Genomic DNA, 19,760 nt, shown 5'->3' with positions numbered 1-19,760 from the left:
AACCAAGTGCCAAATCCTCAGGTGTTCTGAAGCTAACAGAAAGGTTACAAACCAGCTGTTAACCCTTTCAATTAAGGTCTGTAAACAGCCAACAGTCAGTCCAAAGATATTGTCTTTGTTCTCTTTGATTTTTTTTTAATTATGGAAAATACTAACATGTACAAAAGTGATTGAAATTGTATAACAAATTACCCATGTTCATTACCCATCTTTACCAGTTAATTTATGGCTAATCTCATGTTACCTGTCCTTGGACAGTTCTCCATTTCCTGTTTGAAGTAAATTCTAGGCATAACATTTTATTGATAAATATTTCACTATCTCTAAAAGGTGACTCTTTTGAAAAAAATAACCGTACCATAATCATATGCAGACATATATACACATATGTTCCTAAATGTCAGAAATCCTTAACAGTGTTCAAATTTCTAATTGTTTAGTTAATGTTAATTTTTTGATGTTTGAATTTGAATCCAAATCAGGTTCAAACATTTGGGTTGGTGTTGTAAATTTTTTTTGTTTTTAATAGATTATCCCACCATTTCTTTTTATGTTTCTTGAGATTTATTTGTTGAACAAGCTAGGTCATTTGTCCTGTAGTGTTTCTTTCCCATTATTGCACACACTGAATTTTACGGATTGCATCCTTCTGTTATGTAATGTGTTCCTTCTGTGCTTCTATTTCATATAACTTTGTAGTTAGATCTAGAAAATTGATCAGATATAGTTTTGATTTTTTTAAATTCTATTTGATGGGAGCAAGGGTCACTTAGGACAGGTTGTCTCTGTGCTCTGCAGTGGCCATTGGTGGGCAGTGCCTCCTTAGGAGTTGTGAAATGGTGATATTCTAACTCTGTAATTCCTTATTCATTTATTCTTGGAGTACTTTTGATAAAGAGCATCTTCCCTTCATCTTCTATTTGGTTAGCCAGTGGAACAATTCATATACGATAAGAAGGATAAATGATTTATATTTTATTTACCTATATCTGGATTCTAATGTATTTTCTGTTCCACTGTATTGTAGTTATCCATATATCAATATTGTCCCAGCTTTAGCCTGAATTCACTTACTTCTTTTTTAATTAAGGCATAATGGACTGAAAATATCCTATTGATTTCAGGTATACAACAGTGATTTGATATTTTTATACATTACAAAATGATCACTATAATAAGTCTAGTTATTCTCTGTCACCATACAGGGATATTACAATATTATTGACTGTATTCCCTGTGCTCTACACTACATCCCCATGACTTATTTTATAACTGGAAGTTTGTACTTCTTAATCCCATAAACCTATTTCCCCACCCCCTTAATCGCCTTCTCCTCCGGCAACCACTAGTTTCTTCACTGTATCTATGAGTCTGTTTCTGTTTTGTTATGTTTGTTCATTTGTTTTGTTTTTTAGATTCCACATATAATTGAAATCACACAGTATTTGCCTTTTTCTGTCTGACTTATTTCACTTAGCATAATACCCTCTAGATCCATCCATGTTGTCACAAGGGGTAGGAGGTCCTTCCTTTTTTATGGCTAAGTAATATTCCATTGCGTGTGTGCGTGTGTGTGTGTGTGCGCGCGCGCGCTACATCTTCTTTATCCATTCACATATCAGTGGACACTTAGGTTGCTTCCATATCTTGGCTATTGTAAATAATGCTTCAGTGAAGGTTGAGTTGCATATATCTTTCAGAATTAGTGTTTTAGTTTTTTTTTGATAAATACCCAGAAATAGAATTGCTGGGTCATATGGCACTGCTATTTTAACTTCTTGAGGATCCTCCATGCTACTTCCCATACTGGCTATATCAGTTTACATTCTCACAAACAGTGCACAAGGGGTCCCTTTTCTCCACATCCTCACCAATGCTTGTTATGTGTTGTCTTTTTGATAATAGCCATTCTGACAGGTGTGAGGTGCTATCTCATTGTTTTGATTTGCATTTCTCTGATGATTAGTGATGTTGAGCATCTTTTCATGTGCCTGTTGGCATCTGTATGTCTCCTTTGGAAAAATGTTTATTCAGGTTCTCTGCCCATTTTTTAATCAGATTGTTGAATTCACTTCTTTAAGTCCACCATGGTTGGAATTAGAATACTGTTAGGTGGGCGAAGCTCTGTCCAGTCTGTCATATCTTCCTCCATTTCCTGGTTAACCTCACGTATTTGTGTTAGTTTTCTCATCCTTAAAGCATTTGAGTTTTGGGACCCCTTTTAAAATTAAACTTCCTTAACCCAAAATAAAATTTAAATTTGAAATTACTTTTTGTAGAGACCCCAAAACATATTTATTAATCATTGGCAAATGACTACCACTACCCTCTGTTGTAAGTCTGCTGTTCAACCAAAGCTAAATTTCTTAATCATTAGAGGAATACTCAGACATTGAATAAGCCCATGCCAGTGGAATCGTGTTTCTTATCTTTCCACATTCATGCATAGTATTTTTTCTATTACTTCTCTCCTACAGTTGTACTTCCAATATTGATAAGAGAAAAAGTTGAAAACTACAAAAAGATTAGAATCTGGGATTCTTGAGTGTTATTTCTGTGCCTTTAAAAAAGTATGTTATTCATATGATTTCTAAAATTAACTTAGTTTAATGTTTTAGATTTACCTATTACTTTTCCAGAATTCTTTAGATATAAATATAACTCTGCCCCATGCGTCTGTAGATCTGGATTCTAATCTTGAGTCTTAACTCCTTTCCTGTACCCCTCAGGTCAAATAGCTGGATGAGCTAAGTGTTAAATACTGGACTTTGAGAATCTGCAAAAAAATCTAAACTTCCACTTACAAAGTTTGTCTAAAAAGTGTTCACCAAACCGTTTTGCTTTTTATTAAAGCTAGGAAAGAAGAAAAGAAAAGGCATAAATCCTCCTCCTCCTCCTCCTCATCATCCAGTGACTCAGATAGTTCAAGCGATTCTCAGTCCTCTTCTGATTCTTCTGATTCTGAAAGTGCTTCTGAAGAGAAATCAAAAAAAAGAAAGAAGAAACATAGGAAAAATTCTCGTAAACACAAGAAAGAAAAGAAGAAGCGAAAGAAAAGCAAGAAAAGGTCTTAATTTACTTTTACAGTACTGACTTTGTATTCTAATTCCCTTCTGTTTATATATAAATCTATTGGGATTTTGGATCAATTATATGGAACATGAAAATAGTGAGAAATGTTTCATAGCATGAAGTATAAGACCATTTTGATATTCTACAGTCTATAGATTAAATTTGGGGACATTCATTTTAATTTTCAACCAAACCATTCAGTTCATTTTGTCTGAATTCAATGACCTTTTGGTTATATAGGTTTGTATTTTATGGGAGGAATATAAGATTAGTGAGAATTATAGGAAACCAATGACTGTTTTATTTTCTGTAGCAGTCTCTCGCTTTTTTGTTCTTTATTTTTTTTCCTCCTATGATAGCATAGGGTAGAAAGCAGATAATGTCAGCATATTTCTTTTCTTTCCTGTTTTGTCTGAAATAATCTATGGTTGTACTAAAACTCATCTTTATAAACCTGTTGCCTCTAAAGCAGTTTCTTTACCTATGTTTTCAAGTATTTTAAATTTATCAGAGGGCATTGCACATGAAGTATCATATTTTGGTTCCATTTTATTGGAAAATATTTTTTGAGAATGTGATAACAGAAACATTTGGTTTTGGTTTTTGGTTGGTTTGTCAGAGGAATGAGTATTTTCCCCATGTAATTGCATTTTTGGTCAGAGATCGGGGACAGAATGATGCATATATTGTACATATTACAAAGGAAAGAAATACCAACAATTGGAAAATCGGGGTAGGTACATAATAACCAAGTGGAATTTGTTGTGTGTGTTTCTTTTAAAGCGCATCTAGTGAAAGTGAGGCTGAAAATCTTGAAGCACAACCCCAGTCTACTGTTCGTCCAGAAGAAATCCCTCCAATACCTGAAAATAGATTCCTAATGAGAAAAAGTCCTCCTAAAGCTGATGAAAAAGAAAGGAAGAACAGGGAGAGAGAGAGAGAGTGGTATGTGAATATGTTTATTTTATAAACTGGTCTACATTCTCTACCACAGAACCTTTCTTTTTTAAAAAACCATTTTTGCTTATTTTAGATAAGGTTTAATTGGTGACCTTGTCCCAAGATTGAAATTTCTTAATAGGATAATGTTAGCAAGGCTCCTTTTTGCTAACCACATAGCTGAAAAGATAAATTGACTTAATTCAGACAGATTTTTGAATAAAAGTTACATTAATTAAAAAAAAGAAACAAGCACTGCAAATGGCAAAAAGATATTGTTAAGTGGCATTCCAAACAAATTCCATTTAAAACAAGTGTTTTACTCTGTTATTTGTATACATTAAACTTTTAAGCAAGTAAGAACCTTTATTTTTCAGTTTGTCTGATGGGGGAAAATGCTGTTTTCCTTGCCTGGTTTACAATATTGTGGTATTGAAAATTGACAGCATATTCAAGTACTTTGAAAATTTTTCTACATAAGTTCACATTATTAGTATTAGAAGTTGTTGGTTCTTGATGAATCATTTTAATAATTATGTCCAAAGATAGAAAAAAAGAAGGGTATCTTTCTCTTATTTATAATTGGAAATAATGTATCTAAAAGTGGTAAAATTCTGAACATTCCCCCTATACTTTCACAATACAGTAAAAATATAAAAGTAAGTCTTGGTTACTTGAATTGGGATAATTTTGATGGATTGGATTGAGTTTATTCAGTTAATAGGAAATTGTGTGTCTAAGGAAGTAAACATTAAGGAGAAGATATTTGAACTACTTTAGAATGCATTTTTCAGATATAACATACACAGATATTGTTAGTGCTAATTAAATATTAACTCATTATTATTTGAAAATAAATAGTTTCCCTTTCTGGTATAAAGCATGATATTAAACATTTTGCTAATTCAGACCATGTTGTCTCTGTTTAATTCACATTAATTACATTTCTCTATAGTTTTATTACCAGTGAACAACTGCTTATAGGATAGTAAGATACTTTAGAATCAGATAGCTTTAAAATTGTTCTCTCAACAGCATGCAGCCTACTCTGAGTTCCTTAGCACTATCAGGTTGACTTCATCTTAGTGATGATTATATAACAGTGTTTCTCAACAGGACACAGTTGGCATTTGGGAACAGGATAGTTCTTCATCTACACACATTACAAGATTTTAGCATTCCTGACTTGTCACTCGGTACCAATAGCACCCTCTAGTCATTGACAGTTGTAAAAATGCTCCCATACTTTTCCAGATAACTACTAGGATTGATAACATTCCTGGTTGAGAACCACTGATTATATATGTAAGACTTTAAATTTATTAGTTTAGATCAGTAAAGCTATGTTCTCCAGATTTATTTTTATAAAATAATGTTTTTTAATTTTCCCTCTGCTTCCTTCTAGTAATCTACTTAACTCCCAGCCTGCTTCATACCAGAGGCGACTTTTAGTTACTAGGTCTGGCAGGAAAATTAAAGGAAGAGGACCAAGGGTAGGTGATTCTTTTCCCAGAAGTTCTAATAGTATTGCATTTATCTTAAATAATCCTAGAGTGTTTCTTAAGTATTGTTTTATACATAAGTAGTTAAAATTTAGAGTAGATACGGATGTTGAATTATATGTTCTCCTTTTATAGTAACTTCTTTGTGTTGGTTCTTCCACATTGAAAATCCATGGGATGTTAATGGATTTTACATGTACATGGTATAAAATGAGATTGAGGTCTTTCTTGTACCCCTTTGTTACTTCCTGACCACTGTGTCCCTATGCTTGTTAAAAATTAACCCTATTCTTATATTTCATACTCTTTCTCTTCACTGGATTCTCCTCATCAGAATTTAAATATCTTCTTGTTTTTTCAAAACTTTTAACCAACGTGGCTATACTTAGTATATTATTTCTTCACTTCCTACTTGTTCCTCAGCCATTTCAGTTTGTCTTCTGCCATTCTGCTGAAAACAGCACTTGCTTTATGGTCAGTTCCAAGTCACAGAATCCATTGGATCCTTTCAGTCTTTGTCTTATTTAATCTCCCTCCTTGTAACACTCTTTTCCCTTTGCTTCCATCATCTTTTCTTCCTGTCTCTGGCCAGTCTGTCTTAAATTTCCAATGCTAGTTCATGCTCTTCTACCTGATGTTTAAATATTGTAGTACCTCAGGGTTCTAACTCTTCTCACTTTGCATATGCTTCTTGGGCAATATAATCACTCTCGTAACTTCACTGGGTACCTGTATGCTGATAACTGTCAGTTTTTCATCTGCCTTTCTGGCATCAAAGGTTTATTTGATGACCATTTAGGTGCCTAATGGGCACTTTAAACTCATCATATACAATGGTAAGCATAAACACTTCTTCAGGCCTGACCCTCCTTTAGATTTCTGGTCTCAGTGACAGACACTACCACCTGTGCAAGCACTTAAACCTGAAGCCCAAGAATCATTTTATTTCTCCCCTTTTCTTTCCTACCTTATATAACTTATCCATCACCAAATCCTGTCTGTTCAACCTCAACCTCCTAAATACTCTGAAATGTATCTGCTTCTCTCAAGCTCCACTCCTACCATCTTAGTTCAGTTCACCATTGTATATTCTCTGAACTATAAAGGGCTTCCTAACTATTCTCATAGCAGTTCTCAAACTTTTTTGTCTTTGGACCTCTTTACACTCTTAAAAATGATTGAGGATTCAAAAGAGCTTTTGTTGATGTGGGATATAGCTATCGATATTTACTGTTTTAGAACTTAAACCCAAGACATATTTAAAACAAGAACATATAAACACACATTTCATTAGCAATGAAAGCAAAGATATCAAACCACATTATGCCTCATTGATTTCCTACCTGACAATTGGGAAATTTAGTTATTTTAGAAGGCATGGAAATATCAGACATTTTTGAACCTAGAAATATGTACACTTTAGCAATTGTTATAATGCTTTTATATTTTTATATATTAATTTTTCCCCTCTTTTTTTAAAGCGTTATCGAACTCCTTCTAGATCCAGATCCAGGGATCGTTTCAGACGTAGTGAGACTCCTCCACATTGGAGGCAGGAGATGCAGAGAGCTCAAAGAATGAGGGTATCAAGTGGTGAAAGATGGATCAAAGGGGATAAGTAAGATATAACTCTTATTTCAAATGCAGTAACAAGTATTTTTTTTAACTATTTAAAATTATTTCATTTAAAGCCATTTCAGTTGTTTCTGAATGTCTTAAGGAAAATAGAATATCATTTCAGCAATAATGGACACCATTGTTTTCCTAATAAACTTTCCCCAAAACTTTTTTTCTTCCTTTTTTAGGAGTGAGTTAAATGAAATAAAAGAAAATCAAAGAAGCCCAGTTAGAGTAAAAGAGAAAAAAATAACTGATCATAGGCATGTTTCTGAGAGTCCAAACAGAAAAAGTGAAAAGGAAAAGAAAGTTAAAGATCATAAATCTAACAGCAAAGAGAGAGACATCAGAAGAAATTCAGAAAAAGATGATAAATATAAAAACAAGGTAAAGAAAAGGGCCAAATCGAAAAGTAGGAGTAAGAGCAAAGAGAAATCCAAGAGTAAGGAAAGAGATACAAAGCATAATAGACATGAAGAAAAGAGGATGAGGTCAAGGAGTAAAGAAAGGGATCATGAGAATGTTAAAGAAAAAGAAAAGTCTGATTCTAAAGGAAAAGATCAGGAAAGGAGTAGAAGTAAAGAGAAGTCTAAACAGTTAGAATCCAAAAGCAATGAGCATGATCATAATAAAAGTAAGGACAAGGACAGACGTGCACAGTCTAGGAGTAGAGAACGCGATATAACTAAAGGCAAACACAGTTACAATAGTAGAACAAGGGAACGAAGCAGAAGTAGGGACAGGAGCAGAAGAGTGCGGTCTAGAAGCCATGACCGAGATCGCAGCAGAAGCAAGGAGTATCACAGATACAGAGAACAGGAGTACAGGAGAAGAGGAAGGTCACGGAGCCGAGACAGAAGAGCAACGCCAGGAAGATCAAGAAGTAAAGACAGGAGGAGAAGGAGGAGAGATTCACGGAGCTCAGAGAGAGAAGAAAGTCAAAGCAGAAACAAAGAAAAATACAGAAACCAAGAAAGTAAAAGTTCACACAGAAAAGAGAATTCTGAGGGTGAGAAGAGAATGTACTCTAAAAATCGTGATCATAGTAGCTCAAATAGTAACAGGGAAAAAAAGGCTGATAGAGATCAAAGTCCATTCTCAAAAATGAAACAAAGTAGTCAGGACAATGAATTAAAGTTCTCAACTTTGAAAAATAAGGAGGATGAGAAGACCAGATCCTTAGTGGAAAAAGAAAACCAAAAATCAAAGGGTCAAGAAAATGACCACACACATGATAAAAATAAAAAATTTGATCATGAATCAAGCCCTGGAACAGATGAAGACAAAAGTGGATGAATGAGGTATATAAACTTATTTCCATTCTGTCTCAAATTTTAAGTTTTAGAGACTTGCTGATGAATCCCCTTTATGTTGTTTTCTTTTCATTGTTTTGGGTTTATGTTTGTCCTTTTTTTTTTTTTTTCCAATGTGGACTTTATTGAGTCGATCTTTTGATAATCTGCAACCTGGATAATTTGTACTGCAAAAGTTTTAATAAACTTGAAATGAGAAAAACACTTTGGTGTAATACTGTGTGCTGTGTTTAACTATTTCATGTATGCATTTTTGTGTTGCAACAATCAGCCAGTAGCAAACATGCTTTTCTACACCCTGATTTGTGTGATCGGCCAGTTGGAAACAAACATAACTGATTGTTGGAATACATTGTTACAAAAGCTTGTGTTTCTCATGATTAAAGTAACCTTAGAAGCCACTAGGTAGAAGAAATCTTGTGTAGATTTTTCTATAGCATTTATAACAGAGGCTTGCAGCAGCAGCTTTTAATTACACAGAAGTGGGACCCTAATAACTTGAGATATTAAGTCATTACTTTTGATTTTATAGTAATTTGTGCTTTAAAATAGATATTTATATTGCACTTCATGTTACTCTCTATATTTCTACCGGTAGCTTGTTTCATATTAATATTTTTCCTCTTTAGTTTTGTTTTACTTCACTGTCTATAAATATAGTTGAGTATTTTTTTTCAGTTGATGTACTGATTGGGCTTGGCTTGCTGTTACACAGCATCTGACAAGAACTGTACCTTGAAGATCAGGTTGTAATTCTCAATTCTGTGTTGCTGTTGGTCTGAAGAGATGAAACTTGCTTTGGGGGAATGTTTTATTATTATTATTACCATTACCCTTCTCTAAAATGAAAAAAATAGTTTTCTCACTAAAACATACCACTTGTGCAGGTCTTTATGTTAGACAGATTCTAAAAATTGTTAGTATTGACACATTAACTTAGATTTCTCTTTTTGGCCACTGACCTATATAGAGTTGAGTATTAATGTTGCATGTTTTTTTTTTTTTTAACTTGAACTGACTTCTCTAACTCTCATAACTGTGAGCTTCAACTGGCAAGAAAATGCATCTTTTTTATCTATGTATCACAGTAGGCTGTAGCATGTTTATGACTCTGGTTTCTTCTATTCAGGGGGCTTTATACCGTAACTGTTAATCATTATTTTAACTTGGCATGTATAGCATTGCCACATAGAGTAGAAAGTAGCAAAATTTGATAGCTTATAGTGTGAAACACTAAAGATATCCAAAGTCCGTTTAGAATTTTGTGTGTGGTATATTGCTATTTTAGTGATGTGTGGCCTTTTATTCTGTAATTTCTCTTCTAAATAAAATGTTGAACATACAGTAAACACAAAACCTGCCTCATTTGAAAAGAAATTTCAGAATTCCAATTAGTAGTTGCCTCTAGAGTGCTTTTGTACTTTACTATTTGTCAGTCAAATACCTACTCTGTTACCAAGGTAGCTCCTTCGTAAACCCAGTAGCTACTCAATGTTATTTGTACTGAGCAAAGCAATGCTTATTAGCATAGTACTTCCCGTTATTGATTAAAACAGTAATGATACATTTGGCATTGTGGTAGCCATTTATATAACAAATAGGGTAATGATTGTTTGCAATATCTTGAAACAAATATCTGTAGCAGAGTCTTACCAAATTTTTTTCCTGATGGTAAAAGTAATAGATGTTTATGATAATCCAGGGTGGTTGATTCCTTAGAGACTTTGACCACAAACCTTAGAGATAATTGAGTCTTGAGTCCCCAAGCTGTATAATGTTAATATATTTTAAATTAGTTATTGTTTGTCTTAAATTCAGTAAACTGCATTTAAAAAGTCTTTGTTAAACTATTTGAGCTTCAAGAAAGGTGCTGTTTAAGAAAGGATTTCTAATAATTATATTTAAAAAAAAAAAAAACATGCTAAGTAAAAATACTTCTATGTTGTCTGATCCCGGAGCTTTATCCACTAAGAATTATAGACAAGTAACCATAGGGGGAAAAAATAGTAATTTCGTTAAGTAGTATTCTGTTTTGGTCATCAAAGAAGCAATTCCATGCTAAACATTATTTATAAGCCTTTTAAAAAAAACTTTGTTAGTTGTTTTTACAATAGAACAGATATGTGAAGGAGTTGAAGTGAGAGATGACAATCAGCTAGATTTTATTTTCAGAATATAAATAACATTCAGAAAATGATCAAACAGCATTAATTGTACCTCATCTGCCTTTGCATCTGAATAGTACACCAATCAAATGATCCTTTCATTACATTTTTAATAGTTGTGCAACCTTTAGTTTTTACTTTGAACAACTTTGTTTTCCTAAAAGTCAACTATTTAATTCTTTACTGCCAAATTGATAATAGTTTGAGCTTACAGTTTACCTCAAAGTGTGTTTGATTTAATATCCTCTTAAAGATATTTAGTTTGTTTTTATTACTTGATTGGCAATATATGAGAAATTTTTTCATGATTATTTCATGTGAATTCTTTTTCTGGGTAAACCATCTGCCACAGAAATTGACACTGCAGAGTGATTAATGTTAAAGAGCTTGTAGAGAAGCTACTAGGTTGCTTTAAAACATTTTTAAATTACTCTATAGGTAGTGAGTTCATAGAGCATTGTAGTTTCTAAGTTTCTTAATCAGATCCCTCACAGAAGTTTCAAAGAATTTGTCTTATAAATCCATCTTTGCACAAGTGTAATATTGATTCATATTGGCTTTGCCTAATGGCCTTTGATTCTGTACTCAGTGGGAGATATGAAACTGAAAAGTAAAAATTTCTTAATATTGGGGACGGGAACACACTGGGCTTCTCATGTTTTCAGTAGTAGTAATTACTGACAGTTCTAATTTGTTTTCAGGTTAGTGTGTGGAACAAATTAGTATGGTTTTAGTAGTTGATTTTGCTTTACTCTGGGTGGCAGTATTTTTCATCACACTTCGAACCTTTATGGAATTTGAAAAATTCCATCAGCAAGGTTGGAGAAGGGAGTTGTTGAGGGGTTTTGTTTGTTTTTATGTACTGGGGGGAGTGGTGGGATTGATTTGTGTGTCTGCCCTGCCCCCCTTTTTCAAGCAAATTCCTATGTTTACCAAAAGCACATGCTGTATATTTTGTTCCCCCTTTGTGTGTTTATAGTATTTTGAAGGATAAATGAATTGGGTATTTGTATGTGGGTATATTAAAAGTTATGGCTGCTCTCTTTACAGAAGGGAAAAACAAATGAAGTTAATGCACTTCTTTTCCTAGCTCAGAAGTCACTGTGATGTATATTTTTTTAATGAAATTTAGGAATAAAGCTGTTGTTGCAATTGTATAATTAGTTTCAAAATGCTGCTTCTCTTATCATTAGTCTAGTAACTGTTAAACTGTTTTCTGCAAACTGCATTTTACAGAATTTAAACTCTGAAACTATCAACTTTTATAGTTAAACATTGTATAAAATAAAGTATACTATCATAAACAGTTTGTTTTTGTATTTTTTAAATCATTGTATTAGCTTATTCGGCCTTTATTTTTATTAAAAGCTAAATAATGAAGATAAATCAATTAAAATAATACTTTTATTTTACCCACAGAAATTGTATTAGGAAAAAACTGAGCAAAGAGTTTAACAATGTTGAACTTCTTTTAAGAATTTAGCCAGCAGTGACAATTTCCAGGTTTAGGAATAAGTTCTAGTGTAACTGTTTAATCATAGTGCTTCACATTGCAAGGTGTCTTTTGCCTCAGCAGACTTTTAAGGTTATACATGGAATTTGCATTTCTGTCAACTGGAATGCTACTATTTGCTTTTTAATTCCTCCAAATTTCTCAGCAGCAGGAACACTGTATTATATTCTGTGCCTGCCAGCTTTAATATAACACTTACCATTGTAAAGCCATATAAGTGTTAATTGAGTTTGTAAAACAGATTGTCTAGTTTTTGGTTTCTTGTTTATTTTTGGTTTTAGGGAAAATTAACCTAGTTAACTTGAGAGTTAGTCACTGAAAATATATATGCTTAAGTAAAAACGTTCTGACCATTCAGTGGTTTATATGTGTTAGCAGGTGAATATTATTAAACTCTCAAATTCTGGAGTGTTTTTAAATGTTTTATTAAGCCAGGAGAATATGTAAAATGTGAGTGCTTCATATGGACTGTGCAAATTTGTTATTAAAATACTTTTAGTTTCAATGTGCTTTTTCTATTTTCATTGCTTTCTAGGTTTCTTTCCTAAACATACTTCCTAACCTAGTACTGTGTCTCTTTTTTAAGTGTGGATTCATAATTTTCACACCTCCCCCACCCCACCAAGTCCTCTCAATACCCAAAATGTCCTAGTTCCAATTTACATCTTTGCCACAAATTTTAGCTATGGTTTCTTTTTATCAAATTAGCAGATCAGAGCAGTTGTGTACTAATAGGTGCAGGTTGTACAATATTATGAATATACTTAATGCCACTGAATATTCTTAAATGGCTAAAATTATACATTTGGTTGTGTATGTGTTTTATCAAAATAAAAAATGGAATCTGACTTAATCTTGAATGGGGAAGAATCAGATCAGACATAATTGTACTTAGATGAAAAGCAGCTTTATTAACAAATTATAAGTATATAATTCACTTGAATTTGTAGCTCATAATATTAGCTATGACTTAGTCTTCTTAAAAATAAACTTTTTTCTACCATGTAAAACCTAGCCTTCCCTTAGACTTTTGAAAATTATTATATTTTGATCCCTGAGAGGTATAAAAAGGGAGCTGGACTCCAGTAATATCATTTGCCTGATACCTGGGTCTTAATACACCTCTGTCCACAAAAACTGGCCCAGGACCACCTCCAGGTCCTTCCTGTATAGCTTTTACAAGAGGATAAATATACTTGTTTGTTGATTCAGACTCAGATTCAATTACTTCTCTGGCATAATCCTGAAATTCCTTCTCCTTTTCAGCCACAAGAGCTTCAGTAAGTCTGCAGTACTCTAATTCTGCTTGTTTTGCTTGCAGTGCATTAAATTTATTTTGGGCCTATTTGGGAAGGAAAGAAAAAATACACTTTGTATTAGTAAAAAAAAAAAAAATCAATTTTTTAAATATATGTAGCATTTGAAGTTGCAGATAGAGCTTTCTAAACTCATTGATATTTGACAAGTCCTGACTTAACAACTATATACTATAATTTCATAAATTCTCCCATGCTTCTCACAACAGTATCATGTTCAAAGTAGTGGCTCAGTATTATGTGATGGTACATCTTTAAACAATGCAGCATGAAATTAAAAATCAAATAACCAAGTTTAAACCAAGTTTAAAATCCTGTTTCTACCATTTAGACAAGTGTAGAAGACATAATAATCAATCGCTGTCCCCATCCATCCACTATTCTGAAGGAATGCACCCAAACCCACTGTCCCAAATCAGCCAGATATACCATGTGACTGAGCCACATAAGATTAAGTCAGCAATGAATATCTGAATTAAGTGGTTAAACCAGTCACATTCTCTTTCCTAAGAATTTGAAGTTGGAACAAGTGACATTTATCAATGTTGGAGCTAGGTAGAAATAAGCAATCTACCTACCAAAAGCCAGTTTACTAACATTTCATAATTTTTTTCTTTTAACTTTATAATTTACAAAACCATTGTTCTTTTAACTGCTTATATGAGGTGACTAATGGGTTTTTAAAGATTTCTATAAAGTTTTGGTTGACACCTTTTCCTTGTGTCTTCTCAGAAGCATTTTAAGAAATGCTGAGTATCAAAAATTAAGATTTTGTCTACTTATGAATATAGTATCCATGAAAATATATTTCAAACTCAGTAACCAACACTTCAGCATAAAATAGTAGCTTAAACCTGATATATCTACCAGGAATTGAAATTTGTGAGGAAATAAAACAACCATATGAATACAAAATAGCAAATTTTTGTTACTGAGTGCTATGTTTCAAAACAGGCTTTCATGCTATATGTTGAATAGGGGATAGGATACTAGGAGTTTGAAAAATAGAAAATGATATTCAATAACAGGAAAAAATCAGAGAGACTAAGAACTATCTCATCAATGGTAAAATGCTGTAATTTGGGATCTTAACAAGGAGCAGTTGGGATATACTGTATTGGTTTGGTAGCAGTTTTGTAGAAAGATGTTGAGGGAACAGGGAGAAATATTTGAAGTACAGAAAAGAAATGAGAATGGAAGGAAAGGTAACCATAATGGAATACATGACTGGTACCTTAAACTTTATATACATTAAGCATAAATACAGATTTGTAAAGAAACTTAAAACACTGGTTTAAAACCCTAAAAATTATAACACATGGGGGTAAAGTAACAAATACCTTTGGAGGATGCTAGAGAGCTAATTATTTTGAAAACTCGAAAATACAGTTAAAGAATCAAATATCCTGTCTTTTAAAATTGTACTGCAGAGAAACTGCTGATCATGAAAATTTCTTTGAAAACTTCAGCAAATCGATGAGAAGGAAGCAGAAAATACTGACATTTTTCCACCTGATGAATTAAATCTAGGTAACAATCATCAAAGGCTGTTTGTATCACAGAAAGTGAGACAACAGTCATTACATGCCTTCTAATGGAAATACACAACACCAGTTACGAGTTTTCACCAAAAAACTGAACCTGAATCTGACCTAAACTAGATTTTACATGAAATGTGAGGAACAATACTACCCTGCAGGGATCCAATCAGCAAAATGCAGACTATAATAATTCTAAAAGATAAGAAACCCTGTTCCTTCAACAAATAAATTGCAAGATAAACATAATGGAGACAAGGAGGGAGAACCTAAGACAAAAACAGAGGATGGGGGTGGAGGAGGAGTTATAGGTTAAAAGAAACTTGAAAGACATATCAACCAAATAGAATATATGGACCCTGTTTCATCCTCAAACAAAAACTAAAAATATTCATGAGACAATCTGGGGGAAATTTAAATGCTGAATGTTAATTGTTTTATATTTTTGAATGTTAATTGTTTTAGATGTTTTAACAGAATTGTGATTGTTAATTTCTAAAGAGTCCCTGAGCTTTAGAGATAAGATACTGAAATATACATTGATAAAATGATATGATATCTGGAATTTGCTTCAAAATAATATGGCAGATCCTACTTCTGATAATGGCCACATGAGGAGGTTGGCCAATTATTCTCCACAGAAAACAAGTTTATTATTAAAAATTATTAAAATCAACCATTTCAGAGCACTGGTAAGTGACCATGTACAGGCAACTACTTGAGAAGTGTTTTTTCATGAAAAACTGCTACTAAATCAGAAGGTAAGAACCGCAAGTTTCTGGCATTCTTTGGAGGGCATTGCTATCCCTCCAGCTCAGGAGGTGAAAACTTGCAATTTAACTGGATAATGATGTCAGATTCTATTTGGGTTGAGTGGCAAAGCAGCTAGAAATTGAAGGGGGAGATTCTGGAATGAGACAGAAGAGTTGAAATGATAAACTTTACAGACATCCCTGACTAACTGATAAAACACATTCACACAGGATACCTCAGGAGCCTGGCAAAAAAAGCCTGGGAGAAATTATGAATTTAGTGTTCTTTGGACTACCACCCTCAACCTGCCCACAGCTTGCATAGCAAGGGTAGGAGTAAAAACATTACTGGCTGAAGGTGTCTGAACATAAACTCTACCCATATTATTGGATGACTGTCAACACCAGTACAGTGAGGAACCCTAGGAGTCGAGGCTTTAAAAAATAAAAGTGAGCAAAGACATCAGAGGCTACCTTCTGTGGTGAAAACAGATTTCATAGCTTGCGTCCAGGGAAAGCAGTTGCCTACTAAAAAAGCAACAACTCTCAGAACAAAACAATCTACAACATATTCTATAAAATGTCAAGTTTTCAACCAAAAATTACTAGACCTGCAAAGAAATAGAAACGTGTTACATTATTCCCAGGAAACAGAAACTAACTGAATGAAACTGCGTATTGACTTTAGCAATTAGATTTCAAAGCAGTTACGAATATATCCAGTGAATTAAAGGAAATATGCTCAGAATGAGTGAACTGGCAATCTAATCAGATAAATAGAAACAATATAAAAAATATAAAAAAGAACCAAATGAAAACTGTAGGGTTGAAAGTTCAATAATTGATAAATTCATTAGATGAGCTCAACATCAGAACCAGTGAATCTGAAGGTAGATCAATAGAAACTGTCCCATCTGAGGAACAAAGAAAAATATTGACTAAAAATGATCAGAATTGTCAGAGGTTTCTGGTATAATATCAGATGTCTCTGTGTATGTGCAAATTGGGTCCCTGAAGAAAAAAGGATAAAGAAGCAGGAAAAATATTTGAAGAAATAACAGAAAACTCCCCACATTTGGTGACATTAACTAGCACATCCAAGAGGCACCACAAATCCCAAATAGAAAAAACTCAAGGAAAATGCATCATAGTCAATCTGCAGGAAGCCAAAAATGAAGAAAAAATTTCATTTTCAAGAGAAAAATGACACATCACATATAGGGGACAAACTATGATTGAGAGCAGATTTCTAGTCATAAACAGTGAAGGCCAGAAGACACTGGAACAAACATTCAAAAGGCTGAAAAAAATGATATCCAATAATTTCATATCCAATGAAAAGGCAAGATAAAGACATCTCCAGAAAAACATTAACTGAAAGAATTTATTGCTAGCCCACCTGTGCTATAAAATGTGCTAAAGGAAGTCTTCAGACTGAATAAGCATACGAAAAGAGGCTCAACATCACTAATCATGAGGGAAATGCAAATGAAAACCACAATAAGATACCATTTTAAATCCATTATGATAAGCAACAACAAACACAGAAAATGTTGAGAATTTGGAGAAACTGGAACCCTTGAACATTGCTGGTCAGAGTGTTAATGGTACAGTTGCTGTAGAAAACAGTATGGTGGTTCTGAAAAAACTTAAACATATAATTACCATATGATCCAGCAATTCCACTTGTGGGTATATAAGCAAAAGAATTGAAAACAGAGACTCAAACAGATATCTTATACCAATGTGCAGAAGCATTATTTGCAATAGCCAAAAAATGGGAAAAACCCAAATATATATTGATGGATGTATGGATAAACAAATTGTGGTATATATGTACAATGGAATATTATTCAGCATTAATAAGGAATGAAACTCTGACACATGCAGCAACATGAATGAACCTTGAAGACATAAGCTCAGTGAAATAAGACAGGCAAAAAAGGACAAATATTGTATGATCCCACTAATATGTGGTACCTGGAATAAGCAAATTCACAGAGACAAAAAGTAGAACACTGGTTACCAGGAACTGGGAGGAAGGGGAACAGAGAGTTACTGTTTAATGGGTACAGAGTTTCAGAGTAGGATGATGAAAAAGTTATGAAGTTGGACAGTATTCATAGTTGCACCTCAGTGTAAATGTGCTTAATGCCCTTGGACTGTATGATTAAAAATAGAATCAGTGGTCCCCAACCTTTTTGGCACCAGGGACCGGTTTCGTGGAAGACAATTTTTCCACGGACGGGAGGGGGAGGTATGGTTCAGGCAGTAATGTGAGCCATGATTCAGGTGGTAATGCAAGCAATGGGGAGCGATGGGGAGTGGCAAATGAAGCCTTGCTCGCTCGCGCACTGCTCACCTCCTGCTATGCAGCCTGGTTCCTAACATGCCGCGGACCGCTACCAGTCTGGGGCCCAGGGGTTGGGGACCCCTGGTTTGAATGGTAAATTTTATGTTATGTATATTTCACCACATTAAAAAAATAAGTTAAAACTCAACAATTAGAAAGAAACCCAGGGCTTCCCTGGTGGTGCAGTGGTTAAGAATCTGCCTGCCAATGCAGGTCACACAGGTTTGAGCCTGGTCCGGGAAGATCCCACATGCCACGGAGCAACTAAGCCCATGCACCACAACTACTGAGCCTGCGCTCTGCAGCCCACAAGCCACAACTACTGAGCCTGTGTGCCACAACTACTGAAGCCCACGCACCTAGAGCCCGTGCTCTGCAACAATAGAAGCCACCGCAATGAGAAGCCCATGCACTGCAACGAACAGTAGCACCCGCTTGCCACAGCTAGAGAAAGCCCGTGTGCAGCAATGAAGACCCAATGCAGCCAAAAATCAAAAGAGAAAAGAAAGCAACCCAACTAAAAAATTGGCAAAAGATTTAAATAAACACTTCACAAGGCACACAAATGACTAAAAAGTACATGAAAAGATGTTCAATATCTTTAGTCATTAGGGAAATGCAAAATAACACCATGAGATAACACTATACTAGAATAGTTAAAAATTAAAGGATGGCAATAACAAGTGTTAGCAAGGATGTGGGGCAACTTGTCCTTGCACTCATTGCTGGTAGGAATGGAAAATGGTACAGCTATTCTGGAAAACAGTTTTTAGACACAAATGATTGGTTGCCAGGTCTTCCATACATGTTGTAAAATCTCTGGGACCCCCACTCACCTCAAATATGAAACCTATGTGATCCCAATCAACATATTCTCTGGGTAGTGGTTTTAAAGAGGGGGAAAAAGTAAAGGAAGCATCATGGCCTGCCATTTGCATTTGTATTTTCTTAAATATTTATCAAAACACAATAGAAACTAAAGAAGGATAAATAGTTGTGCAAAAGACATAAACCTAGTGTGAGAACTTCAATACCCATAAAAACAAAAACTAACTCTTCACATTTTTAATACATTTTATTGTGTCATAACCATAATGACCATCTGATCTTACTTGATAAAGGAAACTGCTTTAGGAAACAGAAAACTATCAAGAACTCTATATTACATATTTATTGCTAAAAGAAGTATAAACATTTAGGAATAATTACCATTTGCTGAATATGGGCATCTTGAACTTCTCGACGTTCTTTATCAGCTTTCCGTTTTTTCTCCTTTTCATGCTCCCAGAAAATCTGGTCTGCTTTCAGGACAGCTAGCAATTGTTCTTTAGCCTCTATTTTTCTTTGTCTTTCTTCTTCCTCTTTATTTTTTATCTAGATGATAAAAGGCAAAGGAAAAAATTAAAACCATTTTTAGCAACCAACAGCCTTCAATAAGGCACAAAGTTAGAAAGCTCTAAGCAGAAAGTCAGCCAGGAGCAATGCAAGGGCAGAAAATTGGACACACATGGACTGATTCCCACGTGGCCAGTTTACTTTGATTTTGTTCTATTTCCTTAATATCAAGAAACAATAAAAACGTAAGTAGAATGATACTGGTTTTAAAAAAATACAGGAACAGAAAAGACCATCTCAGGAACAGAAAAGACCATCTCAGGGTAGGGAAATATTTGTAAGGTA

At 34.0% G+C, this 19,760-nt stretch overlaps 2 protein-coding genes across 8 annotated transcripts in view; one reads left to right on the top strand and one right to left on the bottom strand.

Moving 5' to 3' along the window:
- PPIG (peptidylprolyl isomerase G) overlaps window positions 1-8,647 on the top strand; it is a 41,138-nt gene extending 32,491 nt beyond the window's left edge. For all 5 annotated transcript variants that reach the window (XM_067741613.1, XM_067741616.1, XM_067741617.1 and 2 more), the window contains exons 10-14: window positions 2,854-3,067; window positions 3,856-4,017; window positions 5,417-5,504; window positions 6,995-7,131; window positions 7,319-8,647. In XM_067741613.1, the coding sequence (XP_067597714.1) occupies window positions 2,854-3,067; window positions 3,856-4,017; window positions 5,417-5,504; window positions 6,995-7,131; window positions 7,319-8,426 (1,709 nt within the window). In that variant the 3' untranslated portion in view covers window positions 8,427-8,647. The remainder of the gene's footprint in view (window positions 1-2,853; window positions 3,068-3,855; window positions 4,018-5,416; window positions 5,505-6,994; window positions 7,132-7,318) is intronic.
- Window positions 8,648-13,012: 4,365 nt separating this feature from the next.
- The window catches only part of CFAP210 (cilia and flagella associated protein 210), a 36,935-nt gene continuing 30,187 nt past the window's right edge, over window positions 13,013-19,760 (bottom strand). For all 3 annotated transcript variants that reach the window (XM_067741597.1, XM_067741598.1, XM_067741596.1), the window contains 2 exons: window positions 19,290-19,454; window positions 13,013-13,463 (listed from right to left, as the gene is read on the bottom strand). In XM_067741597.1, the coding sequence (XP_067597698.1) occupies window positions 13,119-13,463; window positions 19,290-19,454 (510 nt within the window). In that variant the 3' untranslated portion in view covers window positions 13,013-13,118. The remainder of the gene's footprint in view (window positions 13,464-19,289; window positions 19,455-19,760) is intronic.

This window comes from Pseudorca crassidens, chromosome 6 (genome assembly GCF_039906515.1).
Source record: "Pseudorca crassidens isolate mPseCra1 chromosome 6, mPseCra1.hap1, whole genome shotgun sequence".
In the NCBI taxonomy this organism is placed as follows: Eukaryota; Metazoa; Chordata; class Mammalia; order Artiodactyla; family Delphinidae; genus Pseudorca; species Pseudorca crassidens.
The sequence above is the reverse complement of the archived record's forward strand: the minus strand, read 5'-3'. Positions and strand labels throughout refer to the sequence as shown.